At 34.8% G+C, this 18,276-nt stretch overlaps 1 protein-coding gene across 2 annotated transcripts in view; it reads left to right on the top strand.

Moving 5' to 3' along the window:
* Positions 1-493: 493 nt before the first annotated feature.
* Positions 494-18,276, top strand: part of RC3H2 (ring finger and CCCH-type domains 2) — a 40,810-nt gene continuing 23,027 nt past the window's right edge. For both annotated transcript variants that reach the window (XM_063082000.1, XM_063082001.1), the window contains exons 1-5: positions 494-683; positions 7,198-7,495; positions 10,196-10,313; positions 12,739-12,972; positions 16,181-16,356. In XM_063082000.1, coding sequence (XP_062938070.1) covers positions 7,265-7,495; positions 10,196-10,313; positions 12,739-12,972; positions 16,181-16,356 — 759 coding nt within the window. In that variant the 5' untranslated portion in view covers positions 494-683; positions 7,198-7,264. The remainder of the gene's footprint in view (positions 684-7,197; positions 7,496-10,195; positions 10,314-12,738; positions 12,973-16,180; positions 16,357-18,276) is intronic.

An 18,276-nucleotide genomic window follows, 5' to 3' on the forward strand; every position in this document is an offset into this window, starting at 1 on the left:
AAATGCTTTGTTTTTTCTGTTTTGTAATTGGGAGATTACGTGACACCTATGTGGAGGGACTGAGGGATCGGATCAGCATTTCATTACGGGAGAGTGAAGTAGAATGTAACACAGATGTACCAGATTCTGCTCGATGGACACCACGCTCTTCACGATGGGAGTTAGACACTGGCTCAAACCAGTGTCCAGGAGGCTGGCTCAACGCGCAGATGAATGTGCAGGGAGTTTCCCATCAACCCTTTCGTCTTGCCTAGTTCTCAGAACACCTCCCACAATGCTCTAGGGCTCCTTCGTCACGTGATAGGGGTGGACCTGCTAGACCGTAGGGAAGCTAATGCGCAGTTTGAGGGGGGGTGCCTATTACGCTCCCTTCCACCTCCCCAACTCCCGGGCCTGCGTAATCTCGCGTGACGTGAGGAGTATCTTCTCGCGAGAGTCAGGTCGGGATCCTCCAGGTCCGCCTCTGTGGTGGTGAGGAGGAGGAGGAGGGGGAGGGAGGAGGAGGCCCCGTCGCGGCCTTCGCCGCCGCCAGCGGGGCTGTCTCTGTAGCTCCCGATGGAGTTTGAGGTCGTGAAACCGCCGCCGAGCGCTGCCCCGGCGAGACGAGGCGCCTCCGTCGCCGAGCCGCGCCGTCGCGGGGCTCCCGGGAGCGGCCCTTAGCGACCCCGCCCGGGCCCCTTCAGGTAGGGCGGGGGCGGGCACGATGCGGCTGGGGCTTCAGCCCGGGTGTCCGGTCCCCGGCGGTCAGGCGGGAGACCCGTCTCAGCCCCGAGGCCTGGGTGCTGTTGCAGCCGGTGTCCCGAGGGCTGGGAACTGAGGGCCGCACCTGACACAAGGAGGGAACCCCGGGCCTCATGAGGCCCCTCTCGCTGGTAGGGGTTTTTCGATGCGGAGCGACCAGCTCAAATGGCCACCTTCCTTCGATACTGGCCGACGGGACGCCTCTGACCCCCTAAGGAGCCCACCCGAGCAAAGGCCAGGATTTCCTCTTTCTTTCCTGCACCAGTTAGTAAGGGGGGGGGTGGTCCAAGTCCTCCCCTAGCTTTTCGGCTTTCTGCCCTGGGGCTTCCCGAGACCCTAGCGCAGGGATGGTGGAGGCGATCTGAGGGGTAAAGGGGAGCCCGGCCAAACAATGCCCTGGGAGGGCTTAACCTCCCTGGAGGGAGATGGCCGGACCAGAGGGGTTGCGCCGGGGATGTGATTAGGAGCAATGGCATGAGACACAGCCAGAGGATTCTGCTGTGGCTTTCTTCTTTCCCTCTTTCATTTTTCCTTCTTGGGGAAGCCTCTTGAGGAGACTCTTCCACCATCTTAGAAGAATGGTAGGAAGCATCTTTGTTTCTCAGAGAGGCAGCTCTACTTTTCTCTGTCCTTAGCTTTAAGGAAGGGAAAAGATGAGGGTAGCTGTCATTTCCATCCATAAAATCGCAGAGGAAGAATTTAAGATACCAGCAGATAGAACCTTCATACCAAAATAGTCTCAAGGAATCACAGACATAAAGTAGATCTAATCCAGTGATTCCTAACCCGTTTTGTATTTTCATAACCACCTGGGTTCCTTTCTTTTTATTTTCTACTCTCTCCTTACCTAGATCCCTTCTTTCTAATTCTACTCTCCCCTCACCCACTGTAATTAAACTTATATCCCAAATAAAGTGCTTAAGTAATCTTTTTTTCGATATTTCTATTAGTCAAACTTTTAAGTTCCAATAGGAACTTTTGATTAACCCGAGAAAGCCAATGTTGCTACACCAAAGTGATTTTCACCCGAAAACAAAGAAGTAAATGTTTTAAGTAAGCCAGTGCAGCCTTTTTATGGTTAAATATACAAACTTGGTTAAGGCTTTTTGAAACATTAAGAATAGTTTTTGGATTCTCTTGTTTTTACCTTCTTTTATCTGTCTAAAAAGTTACACCACTGCCCTAACCTCACATGCCTTTCTTATATTGTTTACTTCCACATTCAGTTCTTGAAATAGAGGCCATTACATCCTGTTAAGGACTATTTTTCAATATTACCATTTTTGTTGATTTGAGATTCATGTTTTCCAAATTTTAGTTTGGAAAATTGCTAGAAAGACAAAATGTTAAACATATATACCAGTCACATTTAGAAAAAGCAGATGTTATACTTCAAACAGGCTCTTATTCTTTGAGGATTTAATTGCAGTCATGTTCATTAGTGGATCCTTTGAGTTATTCCTGATGTGTTATTACTGTTGTGTTAACCTGACACGTAAGAAGACTTATGTCCTTTGTTCAGATGTTTTCATTAATTCGCTCTCTGTTTTTGTAATTTGCTGTCTTCCAGTTTTAGAAAGGCAACAAAAATTCTTTTGGCAAAGCGTTTTTCTTTTTACTTAGGATTTTATATTCAAAAATAGAACTTGTCCATTGTATGCAACAGCTAAGAATGCTAAATAAACTTATAACAAGGTCATAATAAGTATTTGCTTATCGTTTTGGTTGGACTGATTTGAAGTTTCACTTTCTAGTGATGGCAAGGGGAAGCATGTGGTAAAATTAAGCGAGCTGAAAATTAAAAATAAATTGGTGTTTTGCACCCTGTCTTATGAATATTGTAAGTTACATCTTTATGAACAGGGTTTTCTGATTTTATGAAAGCCGTCTTAAGTGCTAGTGTGACTTTAACCTCAAATTCTTAATAAAAGTTAGTTTTGAATATTATTTTTTAATCGTAAGTATTCTACAGTTGCATTGTCCAGTGCTAGCCAATAGTCACATGATACGTATGGCAGTTGAGTACTTGAAATGTGGCCAGTGTGAATTGAGATGAGCTGTAGTGTAAAATATATACCAGATTTCAAAGACTTAATACAAATTTTTTTTAATATTTCAATAATTTTTTATATTGATTACATGTTGCAATGATATTTTGGATAAATTGGGTTAAATAAAATATATTACTAAAATTAATTTCACCTATTTTCTCTTCCCCTTTTTAACGTAACTATCAGAAAATTTTAAATTATTCACATTATAATGGCTCACATATTTCTATTGGATATTGCTGTTCTAGAGCCGCATTACTTTTCTATGAAATAATTATCTGAATTAAAGCAGACATGAAAACCAAAAACTTCCTGACAGAGTAACAATCAAAGGGCTAAGGACTTTGGTGATTTGGAGGATAAAGTTATCCATTGGCCATTACTTGATAGGCAGAAACAAGTAATTAAGTTCTGTCTCAAAAATAAGTATTTGTCAAGTCTAGTCATCACTAAAGAGGCAAAACTTTATTAGTTTTGTAAGTTAAAATAGAAAGTTATCACTTACTGACCTATTAGAATGCATTGAAAGTTTTAATGTCATGCTTATTAAAAAAACTGAATTGAACCATATGGTGGATTTAAGAAGTAAAACTTGAGTCATATATATTTCATAACTTACAGTGAAGTCACATATAATAGCAGTCTTTAAAATTGTAATTCAATTCCTTACTCTCCAGTGCTTTTGATATGTTTGGATGCTGAGTTTTATAGCTTAAAGATTATTTCCATTAGTTTTTTATTTGCTTGTTGTTTAGGTTAAGACCTAAATTGTACTTATATATATTGTTTTAAATATATATATATATATTTAAATATAGTTTTAAATTCAGAACTAATTTAAGTTTTCTGGATCGAGAAGTACTGTTGCAGTCCATTTCAGTAGATTATATTCCTCACATAGGTTAACTAGAATGAAAACAATGGTTGTTTTAATTAACAGGCATGAGCCCTAATGGTTACATTTTTATAAAGAGAATTGTAGAACACCATACACACACACAAACACACACACACTCTCTCTCTCTTTTTCTCTCTTTCTCTCTTTCTCTATCTCTCTATCTCTCTCCCCCCTCCCTCCCTCCTTCCCTCTGAAAGAGGCATGAACTTTATTTTAGCGTTTTAAAATCAGGTGCCATAGTCCTGAACTGTATAACATAGTGGACTAATAACAGAAAATGAAAGTACTTAGCCATTATGAAGTTTGCTCTTAAAACAGTTTGTAATTTGCATCATATGAGAGATGCCTATTACTCTTTTAGCACTCATAGCAAGGAACTTATAACCTGGAAAATTACTTGAGTGAAAATCTGTCTGAGGTCCCACCTCTAATTTAGCATTTCTCACTTCTATGCTTTATCTTATCCTTATTCAATTTTGGTGACTAAAATTAGTTAATAAAAATGATTTCTTAATAATCCCTTTAGGTACCTAGAGTTGTGGGCTCTTTAATCCATTTTATCTCAATTTGAAATGTTTTGAGAATATATTCAGAATGAATACTTGGTTCAGAATTAACTATAAATGCTAATAGCAGCTTAGACTTCCATAGACTCAAATAAGTTACAATAAAATGTATTAGTATAATCTAAATTTTTACGAATTAATATATATTCTTGGTGCTCCATAGTTCATTTACATACTTTTTAAATTATAAAGACAATAGGATATTTATTTTTGGTAGTTACAAAGATATTTTCTAGGTAAAAGTTTACAAAGTGGTTTTTTAAAACTGAATGAATGTCCAGTTTTATCTTGGCTAATTAAGTATTTAGGTTTCTTCTGTGTTTTAATTAAAATTTTGTCTTTTTTCCCAAAATTGTTTATTTTATATTGACTCTAAAATTGTATGGGTTTAAATGTAAACACATTGTGGAATGGTTAAGTCTAGCTAATTAATGCATTACTTCACATAGTTATTTTTGTGAGGAGAATACTTAATCAAGTCTCAGCATTTTTCAAGAATACAATATATCATCATTAACTATAGTCATCATACTGTACAATAGTAAAGTTTTAATGTCTTTATCTTAATTGAGGAATATAGAACTTATTGATAATAGTACTGAAGAAAAACATTTTTAAAAAATCAAAACATTCCTTATATTTCATCATGTAAGCAAAGATTAGTTTATAATTTTGCTCTCAGAAAGTTAGAAACTGATACATATCAGGAGGAAAAGTTGGCAGAGTTATTGATAAAATTTTGACAAAGTTTTTTCTTTACATTTTAAAGGTATTAGTTCAATTTCTGGTAGAAATTAAACTTGTCAGCATTAATTATGTTAAAACCTCTGGTGTTCTTACACCTAGAAACATATAAAGGTTATTATAACATAACACTATCAAGCATGTTCTGGAATAGTTTGAAACACTTCATATAGTAGGTGAAAATATGAAAGATTAGCATTTTTTCTGTTTAATTGAAACTAGAATTGTTGTTCCCCCTCACTTATGAACTTTAATATAAAACATTTCAGGATTATCTTGATAAACTAAGGAAAGAATATTTGCTCTTGGTTTTCTACTACCCAGTGGTCTGTGTGATACCCTAACCCACAGAATTAACATTTCCAAATGGGTGGCTGTTATAAAAAACACATGCAGTGTCTTTTTTTGATAAATATTTTAAATTAGGGCTCTCAGTAGTAGATTTAAGATAAAATTTATTCTTCCTTAAAGATGTTTTTCTTGTGTAATCCTGCAACCTAGAAAACTGAACGTTAAATAGTTTTAGGGAGTAATATATTCACCTGCTTAGTGCTCATCTCTAAAGTTGGAAGCAAACTAACGAGGTTTTAGATTGATGGCATTAATATATGTGGCAATGTGAGGGTGAAGGATGTAAAGTAAAGTAAATTATAGCTTGCATGTTTGGGCTAGTTTAAAGATAAAGATATTAGATACTTTGCATTAGAGCTGTTTGAAAAAATGTTTGTATAGAGTACTTTTTACATAGCAAGCCCTACAATTTATTTTTACCAAGATTTTTTTTTATCTTGTTTTTGTGAACATAAAAACACAATAAAGGCTAATAAAATTATTCATTTGTATTTTGGGATAATGAGGAATGCTTTCAGTTGTATACTTTCTCTCCTGAATCTGACTACATTTTGAAACATCTGATTTATATGGAACTAACATATATTTGGGTTGGTAAACATTTCTATGAAATAAAGTATTGGTTCTTTAATTGCCCTAAATACCTAGATTTCTTGTTCACCAGAGATCCTTTATCAGACTTATATAAATTTTAAATTGTAAGATACGGAAAATTTAGAGTGTTCAAATTAGCCAGTATAGGTTTCATAATAAATCTTCTATTTTACTAAAAATTGTGGAACAAACAGTTTAATCTTAGAAATAAGAAAAGAAATTCAATTATTTTTCTATGCACCTTTTCAATTTTAACCATATGCATATATAATTTTTCCAAACCTATGATCATAGCAAAGATAGAAATGTATGTTTTGCTTTTTTTCTAATTAGAATTGTTAGATGTTAATAATGTTTTATTCTTCTATACCTTCCTCATTGGACCTGAGAGTTTTTGGTTACATATATCAATCACTAAGTGATACAGTTTTGTTAAAATATTGTAGCGAACTACTACAAGATTGTTAAGACAATATTTTCTTTGTTTTACTTCAGCACCGTATTTTGTGGTTAGCATTATTCTTTCATTTATGGATAAACAGCTCTATTATTACAGCCTTCTCTTATATGTTAATTTTCAGTATCTCAGCCTCCTAGTCAAGTCCTGACCAAAGATTTCTTCTTTCAGGTGGCAGTGCGGTTTTCTTCACACTTACTCAGTACAGTATTGTTTGGACCAACAATTTCCAAAGTTCACTAACTCTTGGTCATATCTTAATGTTCTAGGGTTGTGGTTGTGCAAGGGAAACACTTTTTGTTGGTTTGTTTTGTTTTGTTTTTTGGCAGATGGCTGTTACTGCGATCCGAACTCTTGACCTTGATGTTACAAGGCAGTGCTCTTAACCAATTGAGCTAACCAGCCAGTCCAGGAAACGTTTTTTTTATAAAAGCAACAAAAACCCAGCAATCCAAAGTAATTTGTGTTCCTAAGAATGGAATGTGGAAAGTTAATCTGATTATTTGATATGGTCATTAAGAAAAATACATAAAAACTTTGATGACTGTTATATGAGTAACCAATATAAATAAAGAGTTTAGCTCAAAGGAACACTTTTAGGGTATTGTTTCCAGGCAAAATTTCAGAACTTTAATTAATTCGGCAAATAGATTATTTATAAAAAGACATCCAAAGCACATAAAATTAATTAGAAGTGTTTTAGGTTCTGAAACTATGATGATTGACTTTAGCAGTTAACTCTTGAAAGGTGAATGTTGAATATGTGGTTAATTCTTAACTTTTGTCCATTTCCAGCTTACAAAACACTACACAGCAAAATAATGATCTGCTAGACTGCTAACCCGAGCATCCAGCTTCCACAATGCCTGTGCAGGCAGCTCAGTGGACAGAATTTCTGTCCTGTCCAATCTGCTATAATGAATTTGATGAGAATGTGCACAAACCCATCAGTTTAGGTTGTTCACACACTGTTTGCAAGACCTGCTTGAATAAACTTCATCGAAAAGCTTGTCCTTTTGACCAGACTGCCATCAACACAGACATTGATGTGCTTCCTGTCAACTTCGCACTTCTCCAGTTAGTTGGAGCCCAGGTAAGCTTTTAAGATTTTACTAATTTGATACATGTAATAATTATCGAATTTTATTCATTTAGGGGTACAAAGTATGTTTAGTGATAGTTAAGAGAAAAAGAAATATATTATCAACATATCAGGTTTTCGTGATTGTTTTCTGCAAAAGATTATGCAAAACCATAAATTCTATTATTTCTTTGTTTCTTCAGTGCTGTGGTCAAAATTTATTTATAAGTGATTTTGGTGGATATGAAACATTTTTACATAAGCATACATAAGTATTTATTCATTAAGTGATATGAAAAGGAATGTAATAAAAACTCTTCAGAAACCAGCCAAGTAGAGCCCTCAGTTGGAGGTTTTTAGGTTTTCTTTTTCTTTTTTTCTTTTTATTTATTTATTTATTTATTTATTTATTTTTGTCCTTTTTTGTGACCGCGCTCAGCCAGTGAGTGCACCGGCCATCCCTATATAGGATCCGAACCCGCGGCGGGAGTGCTGCTGCACTCCCAGCACCGCACTCTCCCGAGTGAGCCACGGGGTCGGCCCTAGGTTTTCTTTTTAACTTGACTTTTAGGATAATATTGTAAATGAGAAAAAAGTCTGATTTTAGGGACGTATATATGGAAAACCAGTTGCTGGAATGTCAGTAACAAATTCTGAAGTCTTTTATGGACATGTACTATAGAATGAGTATTTCATGTTTGTGATAATTTTACTGAATTGGAACAAGACCCTAGATTTATAATAACTTCTGTTTAATGAGGGTCTGCTCTGTGTTAGGTATGATAGCAAGTTTCTATTATTACTAATTCTTACCACAGCTCTTCAGGTAGTTATTATCCCCATTTTACAGATTAGAAAGACAATGAAATTCTGTACATCATGTACTACATATTAAAGTAAGAAAGTAAGGATTTTTCTGATTTATTAGAAAATTTTCTGACATACTAGAAAATCCAATGAACTAAAATACTTCATTCATTCCTTTAGTATCTTGATATTTGAAGTCTTCCTTTTAAAGCACAAAATCTATTTTCAATGTTTAAGATCAAATTAGGCTGAAATCAAAGTGCATGTATAAACAATAGTGTGTCATAATTTAATTGCCAGCATGTTTTTAATGGAGTGTAAGATAACGTTGCCTCTTGCAAAAAGTGGCATTTTAGATCCAATAAAATATCAGACTTTTTATAAGATACTGGCTGTCATTTATTTAGCATCTGCTATAGGTCAGGTATTGTGTTAATGTCATTTATAAATGTTATATAAATTGTTCTTACAATCTCCTACAGGCTTGTGCTGTTAGTCTTCAACCTCATCTTCTACTACTATCCTTCCTTTCTCTGCTTAAGTCATACTTGCCTCCCAGCCAATTCTTAAATATGCCAATCATATTGCCAACTGAGGGCTTTTGTAAGACTATTGTCTTTGCCTGGAATATTAATCCCTCACCTCTTTCAAGTCTTTATTTAAATGTCACAGTATTCAAGGAAGCCTATCCTGACCACCCCAGTTGAAATTGCATTCCCTCTCCAGCATTCCCAGTCCCCCTTATCTTTTCTGTATAATTTTTATTGATCACCTTCTATCATACTATATAATATATTGATTTGTTTATTTTTATTTATTTGCTGCCTCTTCTCTACATTAGAATGTAAGGTCCATATAGGGGCAAGGAACTTTGTCTGTTTTGCTCACTGATAGATTCCCTAGTGCCTAAAACTGTGCCTAGCATATGGTAAGCACTCCATAAATATAAATATTTGTTGAGTTAAATTGAACTTTTGTAATGGTACTATGAAATATGGGTTTTCATCTTCATTTTGCAGATATGGAAATTATGATTTAGAACAGCTAAAAATAACTTACTCATGATCACTCATAGAAGTGGCAGAGCTGTAATTTTTACTCAAGTTTTGACTTTTGATTGAAAGCACTATGTATTGTGATGCTTCTAGAAAGGGAGGACAGACCATAAGCAATAAGTATAATAAGTAAATAATATAGTGAGAAGGTGCTGAATGCTGTGGGGGGAAAAATCCCTGCCTTTTTTCCCTACTTTTTATTTTGAAATATTTTTAAACTTACAAAATGTTGTAAGAAATACTGCAGTTGGCCCTCCGTATCTATGGATTCAACCAACTGCAGATTGAAAATATTTATAAAAAAAGAAAATTTGAGTTTATACTGGACGTGCACAGCCTTTTTTTTGTCATTATTCCCTGTACAATACAGTATAACAACTATTTACGTAGCATTTACATTGTATTAAGTATTATAAGTAATCTGGAGATGATTTAGAATACAGGGGAGGATGTACGTTGGTTATATGCAAACACAACACCATTTTATATCAGGGACTTGAGCACCCTTGGATTTTGATATCTGTGGGAGGTCTTAGAACCAATCCTCCATGGATACTGAGGGATGACTGTATGCAGAGAACCTATTTAATTTTCCACAGCTTCTCCTAATGTTACTGTCTTTTTTATAGAACAGTCATCAACCCCAAGAAATTATCATTGATACAATATTATTAACTACTTTCTTCTTTTTTCCCTTCATTAATCCTCCCAGTCCCTGCTATTAAGTATGACATCCTTATTTTTTGGAAAGCAGGTATTTGGGTTTAATTTTACTTAAATGGCTTTGAAGTATATAGATAATAATTGCATGAACTGTATGTATATATTTCTGCAATTTTTCTTTTTTTAGGTACCAGATCATCAGTCGATAAAGTTAAGTAATCTAGGTGAGAATAAACACTATGAGGTTGCAAAGAAATGTGTTGAGGATTTGGCACTCTACTTAAAACCACTAAGTGGAGGTAAAGGTAAGTTCATCAGAAGTATTTTTACTGGTGATAGGACTTGAAATAATATTTACTTTGATAGACTTGATGTTGATACTTTTAAATAATTTGATTTTTCGAAAATGAGTTTGCTTAAGAGTTATCTTGAAAACTTTTTGATTGAGAACATTATAATGTGTGATTTTCTGAAAATAAACAATAGTTATTAATTTAAGAATTCAAACAGCATATTGAGATTTATTCAATATTTGAATTCAGTGTAATAAATTTTTTAAGTGTGACAAAAGGGGAATCTTATTTTGTCTCTGCATAACCAATGACTAGCAGCACATCATAGGTGTAATAAATACTTGTTGAATGAATGAATAAATCAAGTAACTGGCAATTTTGGACATAGTGATTTTCTTGAGAAACTTATTTTTTCCACCACATACATTCATTCATTCATTTATTGAACATATATCTAAAGAGCGAGAGCTAAGTGCCAGGCATTAATCTGTTGCTTTTATACATTAGTAAACCAAACAGACAAATACACCTGCCCTCATAGCATTTATGCTTTATAAAAGGGAAAAACTATATTAAACAATAAGAAAAAAAAAAAAGTATAATAAAAGAGCAAATTATGTAGCATGTTATAAGTGATAATTGCTATGAAAAGAATACAGTTAGAGGGATCAGAAATGTCAGGGTAAATGGGGAAGGGCAGGTTGCAATTTTTAAGAGGGTGACTAGTGTAGGCCTCATTAAAAACATGGCTTTTGAACTTGAAATGAGGTGAAAGAGGTGAGATAGTTAACCATATAGGTTCTGGGAAAAGTGTTTCAGGAAAAGAGAATAGCCAGTGTGGAGTTTCCAAGGCATGCCTAGTGTCTTCAAAGAAAAGCAAGAGGAGAGTTTACCTAGAGGAGCATGAATGAGGGGGAAAGCAGTACAGTACTGTGTGAGATAAGATGAGATGGAATGGTGAGGCCAGGTGATGTACACACTTACAGGCCATTGAAAGACTTGAGCTTTTACTCTGAATGAAATTGGGGAGTCATTGCAGGATTTCGAACAAAGGACTGACACAATCTGACTCATGTTAAAAGGACCACTCTGGCTGCTCTGTTGAGAATTCCATATGGAAGGGGATGGACAAAAGCAAAGTGATTTGTTAAGAGGCTGTTGAGTGAAGTGTGACTCCTGAGTTTTTTGGCCTGAGCACTTGGAAAGAGGGGTTGCCATCAATTTAGACAGGGAATACTGCAGGTAGATCAGGTTTGGTCAGGAAGATCGAGTTCAGTTTTGATCATGGTAAGTTTGAGATGTTTAATATTTTCTTGGATGCTGTTGAATGACCAGTGAATATATGAATTTTGTGTTAGGAGTGAGATCGAGAAGCTATAACTTTGGAAGTCATTGGCAGATAGATGGTATTTAAAGCAGGAGGACTGGATGAGATCGCCTAAGTAGTGTAGATAGAGAAGAGAAAAAGACTGGGTCCTGAGACCCTTTAACTTTAGGAGATCAGAGAAAAAAGTTAAAATCAGCAAAAAAGAGTAGAAGAAAAGAAGGAAGGAAGAAAACCAAGAGAATGAGGTATTCCAGAAGCCAAATAATAGAGTATGTTAAGGAGTAAGGAGTAGTCATCTCTGTTGAATGCTGTTAGAAAGTCAAATAAAGTGACTGAGAATTAACTGTTGATTTAGCAAAGTAGAGGCAAGTGTTGTCTTGACAAGAGCAGTTTTGGTCAAGTGATAGTAGCAAAACTTGACTGGAGTAGGTTTTAGAGATTGTGAAGCAAGGAATTGGAAATAGTAAGACAACTCTAGAGGATTTGCTATAAAGGGAAGAAATAAATGGGGCAGAGCTGGTAGAAAAAAGAGTAGTGATAAGTTTTTGGGTTTTTTTTTTTTTTTTTTTTGAGATGGATGAAATTACAGCATATTTGTTTTTATTGTATGCTGATGGAAATGATCAAGTAGAGGGAAAAATCGATGATGTGGGAGAAGGGAGAATTGCTGGAGCAATGTCTTTGAGTAGGTACAAAGGCATAGGATCTTACCAATAAGTAAGCTGTGTTTTAAATGTCTCATGTACAATAAAAAAATTAGAGCTGTTATTAATCAATACTTTTAGGTTAAACTTTTATCCAGTCATTTAAATTTACCTTCAGTTGTTTTAATAAAGATGGAGAACAGATAAATAAATCCAAAGTACTGTCTTCGGACACATGCAATCCAGAGAACAGGATACCTAAATAAAATCTGAAGTAACTAAAAATTAGGCTCCTTATTACTACAGAATAGTAATAAACAGAGAATACACATTGTTAGAAAACTGAAACTACCTTTCAGGGGACTCATTAGGAATTGTGGCTTAATAGTTAAATACAGATAATGAAAACTGACTTGTCTTTTTTACTGAAAAAACTTTAGTTCCCTTTGTTTCCCTTTTCCTAAAGGTGTAGCTAGTTTGAACCAGAGTGCACTGAGCCGTCCAATGCAAAGGAAACTGGTGACACTTGTAAACTGTCAGCTGGTGGAGGAAGAAGGTCGTGTAAGAGCCATGCGAGCAGCCCGTTCACTGGGAGAAAGAACTGTAACAGAACTGATATTACAGCACCAGAACCCTCAGCAATTGTCTGCCAATCTATGGGCTGCTGTCAGGGCTCGAGGATGCCAGTTTCTAGGGCCAGGTAAGATAGATCACTGTCTTACCTTTCTTACTGGCTCTCAGGGCTTGAGGATGCCAATTTCTAGAGCTAGGTAAGAATACTGAGACTTAACATCTTATTTATACATACAGATATTGACGTAATTAAAGACAAATCAGTTGAGTTTTTTTTCAAAAGTCAAATTTAGCAGTGGGGGGCATATGCTAATTTTAGTAACACTAATGTTAATAAGTTCCGATAACCAACTATCATTAGACTAGCCTAAATCAGTTTTTGATTATGATAACCTATATGATTGACAGTGCTTTAGTGTGTTAGAACAAATTTCCCATTTAGTTCTCAACTGTTATCGACATAGGTGACACAGCTGCAATTTGAAAAATTAGAAAACTGAGTTAGAGGCCTAAGATTGCACAGGTAGTAAGTAAAGGAAAGGTAAACTTAAAAAAGTCAAAAACTCTTGTTTTTAAAATATGGAAAACAGAAATTCTTTAAAAATTAAAATCACCAATGGGTAATTCCTTTATGGTTAGTGCTATCTATGTTCTATTTCAAACAATCTTTACCTATACCAAGGTTATGAAGTACTGTCCTGTGTTTTCTTCTAGAAGCCTTATTATTTTACCTTTCTGATTTAGAACTGCAGTTAAGGTAGAACTTATTTTTGTGAAGGAAACTTTTTTTAATAAGTGGCATTGGGACAACTGGATGGATGGACATGTGGAAAAAGATAAAATTGGATGCATTCATTGTGTCCTATAGCTACATAAATTACAAATAGGTCAGAAATACTTGTGATTAAAAAAACAAATTATACAATTAGTAAAAACAAAAGAGTGAATTCCCTTATAACCTGGCAGTAGGGAACATTTTTCTAATTTTGACTCAAAATCCAGATGCAGTAAGGGAAAAAAATTGAAATTTGACTATATAATTTTGTGTTTAATATGTATCACAAAAAAATCATAAAGTAAAGAGATGACACACTGAGGAAAGTGTTTTTAAATTATCTCACATACAGAGAGCTAATATAACTGATATATTAGGTGCTTCTAAAAATTCAGAAGAAAAAGACCAACAATCCAATTGAAAAATTGATAAAAGATGTAAACAGATAATTTATAGGAAAAACATAATACAAAGTTAAACTTTAAAATATTTTTTAAACTTGCATATTATATGTAATTTACCTTTGGATATTTTCTCATGTTTACTTACCTTAACCTAAGAAACACTAGATTAGGTATCAGGTCTCCTTTCTTCTGCAACTCATCAATAAAAAGACAAACAAACCAGTTTCAAAGTGGGCAAAGGACTTGAACAGATGTTTTTCCAAAGAGATATAGATGGCCAACATACACATAAAATGATGCCAAGTGTCTTTAGTTATTAGGGAAATGTAAATCAAAACCACCATCAGATAACCATTTCACACTCACCTGGTTGGCCGTAAATTTTAAGAAATGGAAAATAACAAGTGTTGGTCAGGATGAGGGAAATGTGGCGTGTGTATAATGGTGTGCTGATGAGGAAAACTATTTGGCTGTTTCCTCAAAAAGTTAAACATAGAGTTATCATATGACCCAGCAGTTTCACTCCTAAGTATGCTTGTGTACCCAAAAGAAAACAGGAATTCAAACTAATACTGTACACGAATTTTTATTTACGGTAGTCAAAAGGTAGAAACAATCGAAATGTCCATCACGTGATAAATGGATAAACAAAATATGTATATCCATAAATAGAATATTATTTAGCCATCATAAAAAGGAATGAAGTACGTACATGTTGCATGTGGATAAATTTCAAAAATACTATGTTAAGTGAAAAAACCCAGACAGCATACTAGTGGTTGCCAGGGGCTGTGGATAGAGGTCATGAATTGATTGCATAATGACTATGGGGTTTCCGTTGGGGTGATGAAAATGTCTTAAAACCAGATAGAGTTGATGATTGTATAACTTTTGAATATAATGAATAATTGTATACTTTTAAATGGTCAATTTTACATGAATTTTACTTTAATTAAAAAAAAATTCCTTGTTTCCAAATCTGCTCACTAGTTATGTTACCTTGGCTTAGTCACTTAACTTCTCTGGGCCTCAGTAACCTCACTGGGAAAAAGGGATTTGATTTTGAATCTAGATTCTAGATGATCTTTCAGCTGTAAAGTTCTGTTATTTTGATTGATAACCATGTATTTTTAACTTTTAATTTTGAAATAATTTCATATTTACTGAAAAGGTGAAAGAATAATGAAGAGAATTCCCTGTATGCTCTTTACCCACATCAAGCAGTTTTTAATATTTTGCCATATTTGTTAATTATTTTCTTTCTCTCTTTTCTGAATCATTTGAGAGTAGGTTGCATATTTTATGCCCACCTTACCATTAATACTTCAGTGCTTTTCCTACAAACAAGGATATCCTCTTATGTAACATCAAATTCATCAAATTCAAAAAATTTAACATTGAAACAATACTACAATCTATAGTTTGTATTCCAATTTTGTCAGTTATTCCAAAAATGTGTTATATGGCATGGTACAAGATCACTTGTATTTATTTGTCATTGTCTTTTTTTATTCTTCAGTCTAGAACCATTTCTCAGCCTTTCTTTATCTTTCATGATGTTGATATTCTTGAAGAATACAGACGATTTATTTCATAGAATGTTCCTTAATTTAGGTTTGTCTGATTTTTCCTCATGATTATATTCAGATTATACTATATATGACTGGCTGTATAAAAACATAAATGAAATCTATACCTTTTGTAGGTATTGCATCCAGAGGCCAATAGCATTTTAAAATTATAAATAGTTCTGTTAGGCAAAGTAACAGTCTCATGCATAAAAACATTTACCATTTATTGTAAGCCTACTGTGTGTCCTTTGCATGTGATTCTCAGAGTAGTTGTGTGTTTTATACATGACTTTTTTTTACCTTAACATTATCATTATCTAATTGATTATTAAATACCTACAGAAGGTATTTTAAGTTCTGTTGACTTGTGTTCTGATTGGCTATTTAGTAGGCAGTGTGTTTTCTTTTGCTTGATTACTTTTTAAATAAACTATTTTTGTAGGTCTGGTGTCCTCTTTTTATGCTAATTAAATGCAGATTGTGGGTAATGGAACATCATAGACTAATACCCAAAGATGCCTGTGACAGACATGATCTGTTGGTTTCCTCATTTATCATGAACTCATGTTCCTTTAATATTTCTAGCTATGCAGGAAGAGGCCTTGAAGCTGGTGTTGCTGGCATTAGAAGATGGTTCTGCTCTCTCAAGGAAAGTGCTGGTACTTTTTGTTGTGCAAAGATTAGAACCAAGATTTCCTCAGGCATCAAAAACAAGTATTGGTCATGTTGTGCAACTACTGTATCGAGCTTCTTGTTTTAAGGTAAGCAGTAGCTACTGTATAAAGATAACATGCCTGTGTGTGAGACAGAGGCTTCCTAGAATTTGTGTTATCCAGTGTAGAGGCCCCAGAAATGCAGAATGCTTACAAGAGTTGAGAGGAAACTTTTTTTTTTTCCTCTGCATTGATTGCATCTTTGATACCACCTATTGGTGGTACCTATTACTACCTACTGGCAGAATGAAAACACATATGTGAAGGTGTCAGTAAAATGAAACAGAACATAAGGAAATAATCTGGTAAACTTGACTCTTATAAAAGTATAAAGCAGATAGTAAAAGTGGACTATAGAAGACTAAATTATTTACATTTATCATCTTAAAAGGAAGTCAGGAACTATATTGAAAACTTCATAAGAGAAGGTAAACTTTGTAACCCATTATTTTTTTTATCTTATTCTCTCTAGTGATTAGATAGCCTTTAATCTGAAAATGGTCTACATATTGTCTTGGGAAAATAAGGAAGTAAAGAGTTGTGGAGTGCCCCACTCTGCATTTAGGTATTGTCTTTTTGTTTGGTGGAAAGGGCAGGGAAGTAACCTAAGATATTTATAGTGTAGTTATAGGTGACAGGTACTGAGAGAGGTGGAAAGAGGGCTGAATCCTTGAAGTTTCTGTGTTTTAAAGGAGTGTGGGTTGATGGCTGGGTCTTGAGAGAGGCCCAGAGACTTGGAAATAGAAAGACCTGTTGGCTACTATGAAATTAAAACATCTAAATTTGAAAACAAAGCTTATTTAGGTTATTTGGCTGGTTTTATAACTCCAAGAGTGAAACAGTTTAGACAGAAAAAGTTTTCCTTGGCAGACTGCTTAGTTTGAGATAATAGGTAATTGATGATAGAAATGTGTTTAAATTAATTCATTTATCTCCACTAATGAGGCTTGGATACTCTCTGCCTGATAGCCATAGTGCTTAATTTCATGCCATTAAGGCAACAATGGAAATGAATCTCTGGTTCCTCAAACATTGCTTTCGGCTAAACAGCCAAATTACAAAGATCAGTTGTCATCCTGAAGTGATTGACTAGGTTCTCACACTGTATCACTGATGTAATGGAGTTTTTATTCCTTGTAGATATTATACTGATTTGTGGTAGATTGTCATACATCTATAGCTGCTACTAATATCTGACATTTGAATAACACTTTGATTTTAATATTATGCTTTCATTTCATCCTTATTGCCCTATTGTTTAAAATGTTAAAGCATAGTGTTTGGATGAGTAAAAGGATATCATGCTGACTTAACTGCCAAGAGGCCTCACTTGGGTGGCATTTACTTTTAGTATACTCACCATGGTCCACAGTCTTTTCCTCATCTTTATAGGCCTGGAGACTTGAATTTTGTGGGTACATACAGTAGATTCTTTTCTCAGAATTAGAATCCCCTAACCAAGGTCACATACAGCAGATGATCAGTTTTATTAATTTGTAATGAGAAGTGGAATTCTTAAATGCCTTGAATTCTGATGTTGGTAGATATTTTCCTATAAGAGTATCAAGGCTTTGCTTGCTGAGCATGGAATCAGAACATGATTCTAATGTTTAGTGCAGTGATTCTCAGTTGAAGGTATATATTAGAATCACCTATGGAACTTTTAAGTGTATACATTCCTAGGCTCTATCCCCGGGGATTTTGACTGAGTATATCTGAAGTGGGACTTGAGCATTCATAAGTACTGTTTAATTGTGTGGCTTCAAATCCAGGGAGTCTGATTCAGTAGGTCTGAGATTGTATTTTTCAAAGCTTCACAGATGATTTTGATGCATGTTATTCATACTTTACCAGGACCAGGCTCTGTTGCCCTATGTCCTTCACTACTGAGATAGATAGATGCTTATTCTGCCCAAATTATTAAATACCTTGTCCCAACATGGTACTTGAATGAGTGGTACCATCCTC

Source organism: Cynocephalus volans, chromosome 17, assembly GCF_027409185.1.
Source record: "Cynocephalus volans isolate mCynVol1 chromosome 17, mCynVol1.pri, whole genome shotgun sequence".
Classification (NCBI taxonomy): domain Eukaryota; kingdom Metazoa; phylum Chordata; class Mammalia; order Dermoptera; family Cynocephalidae; genus Cynocephalus; species Cynocephalus volans.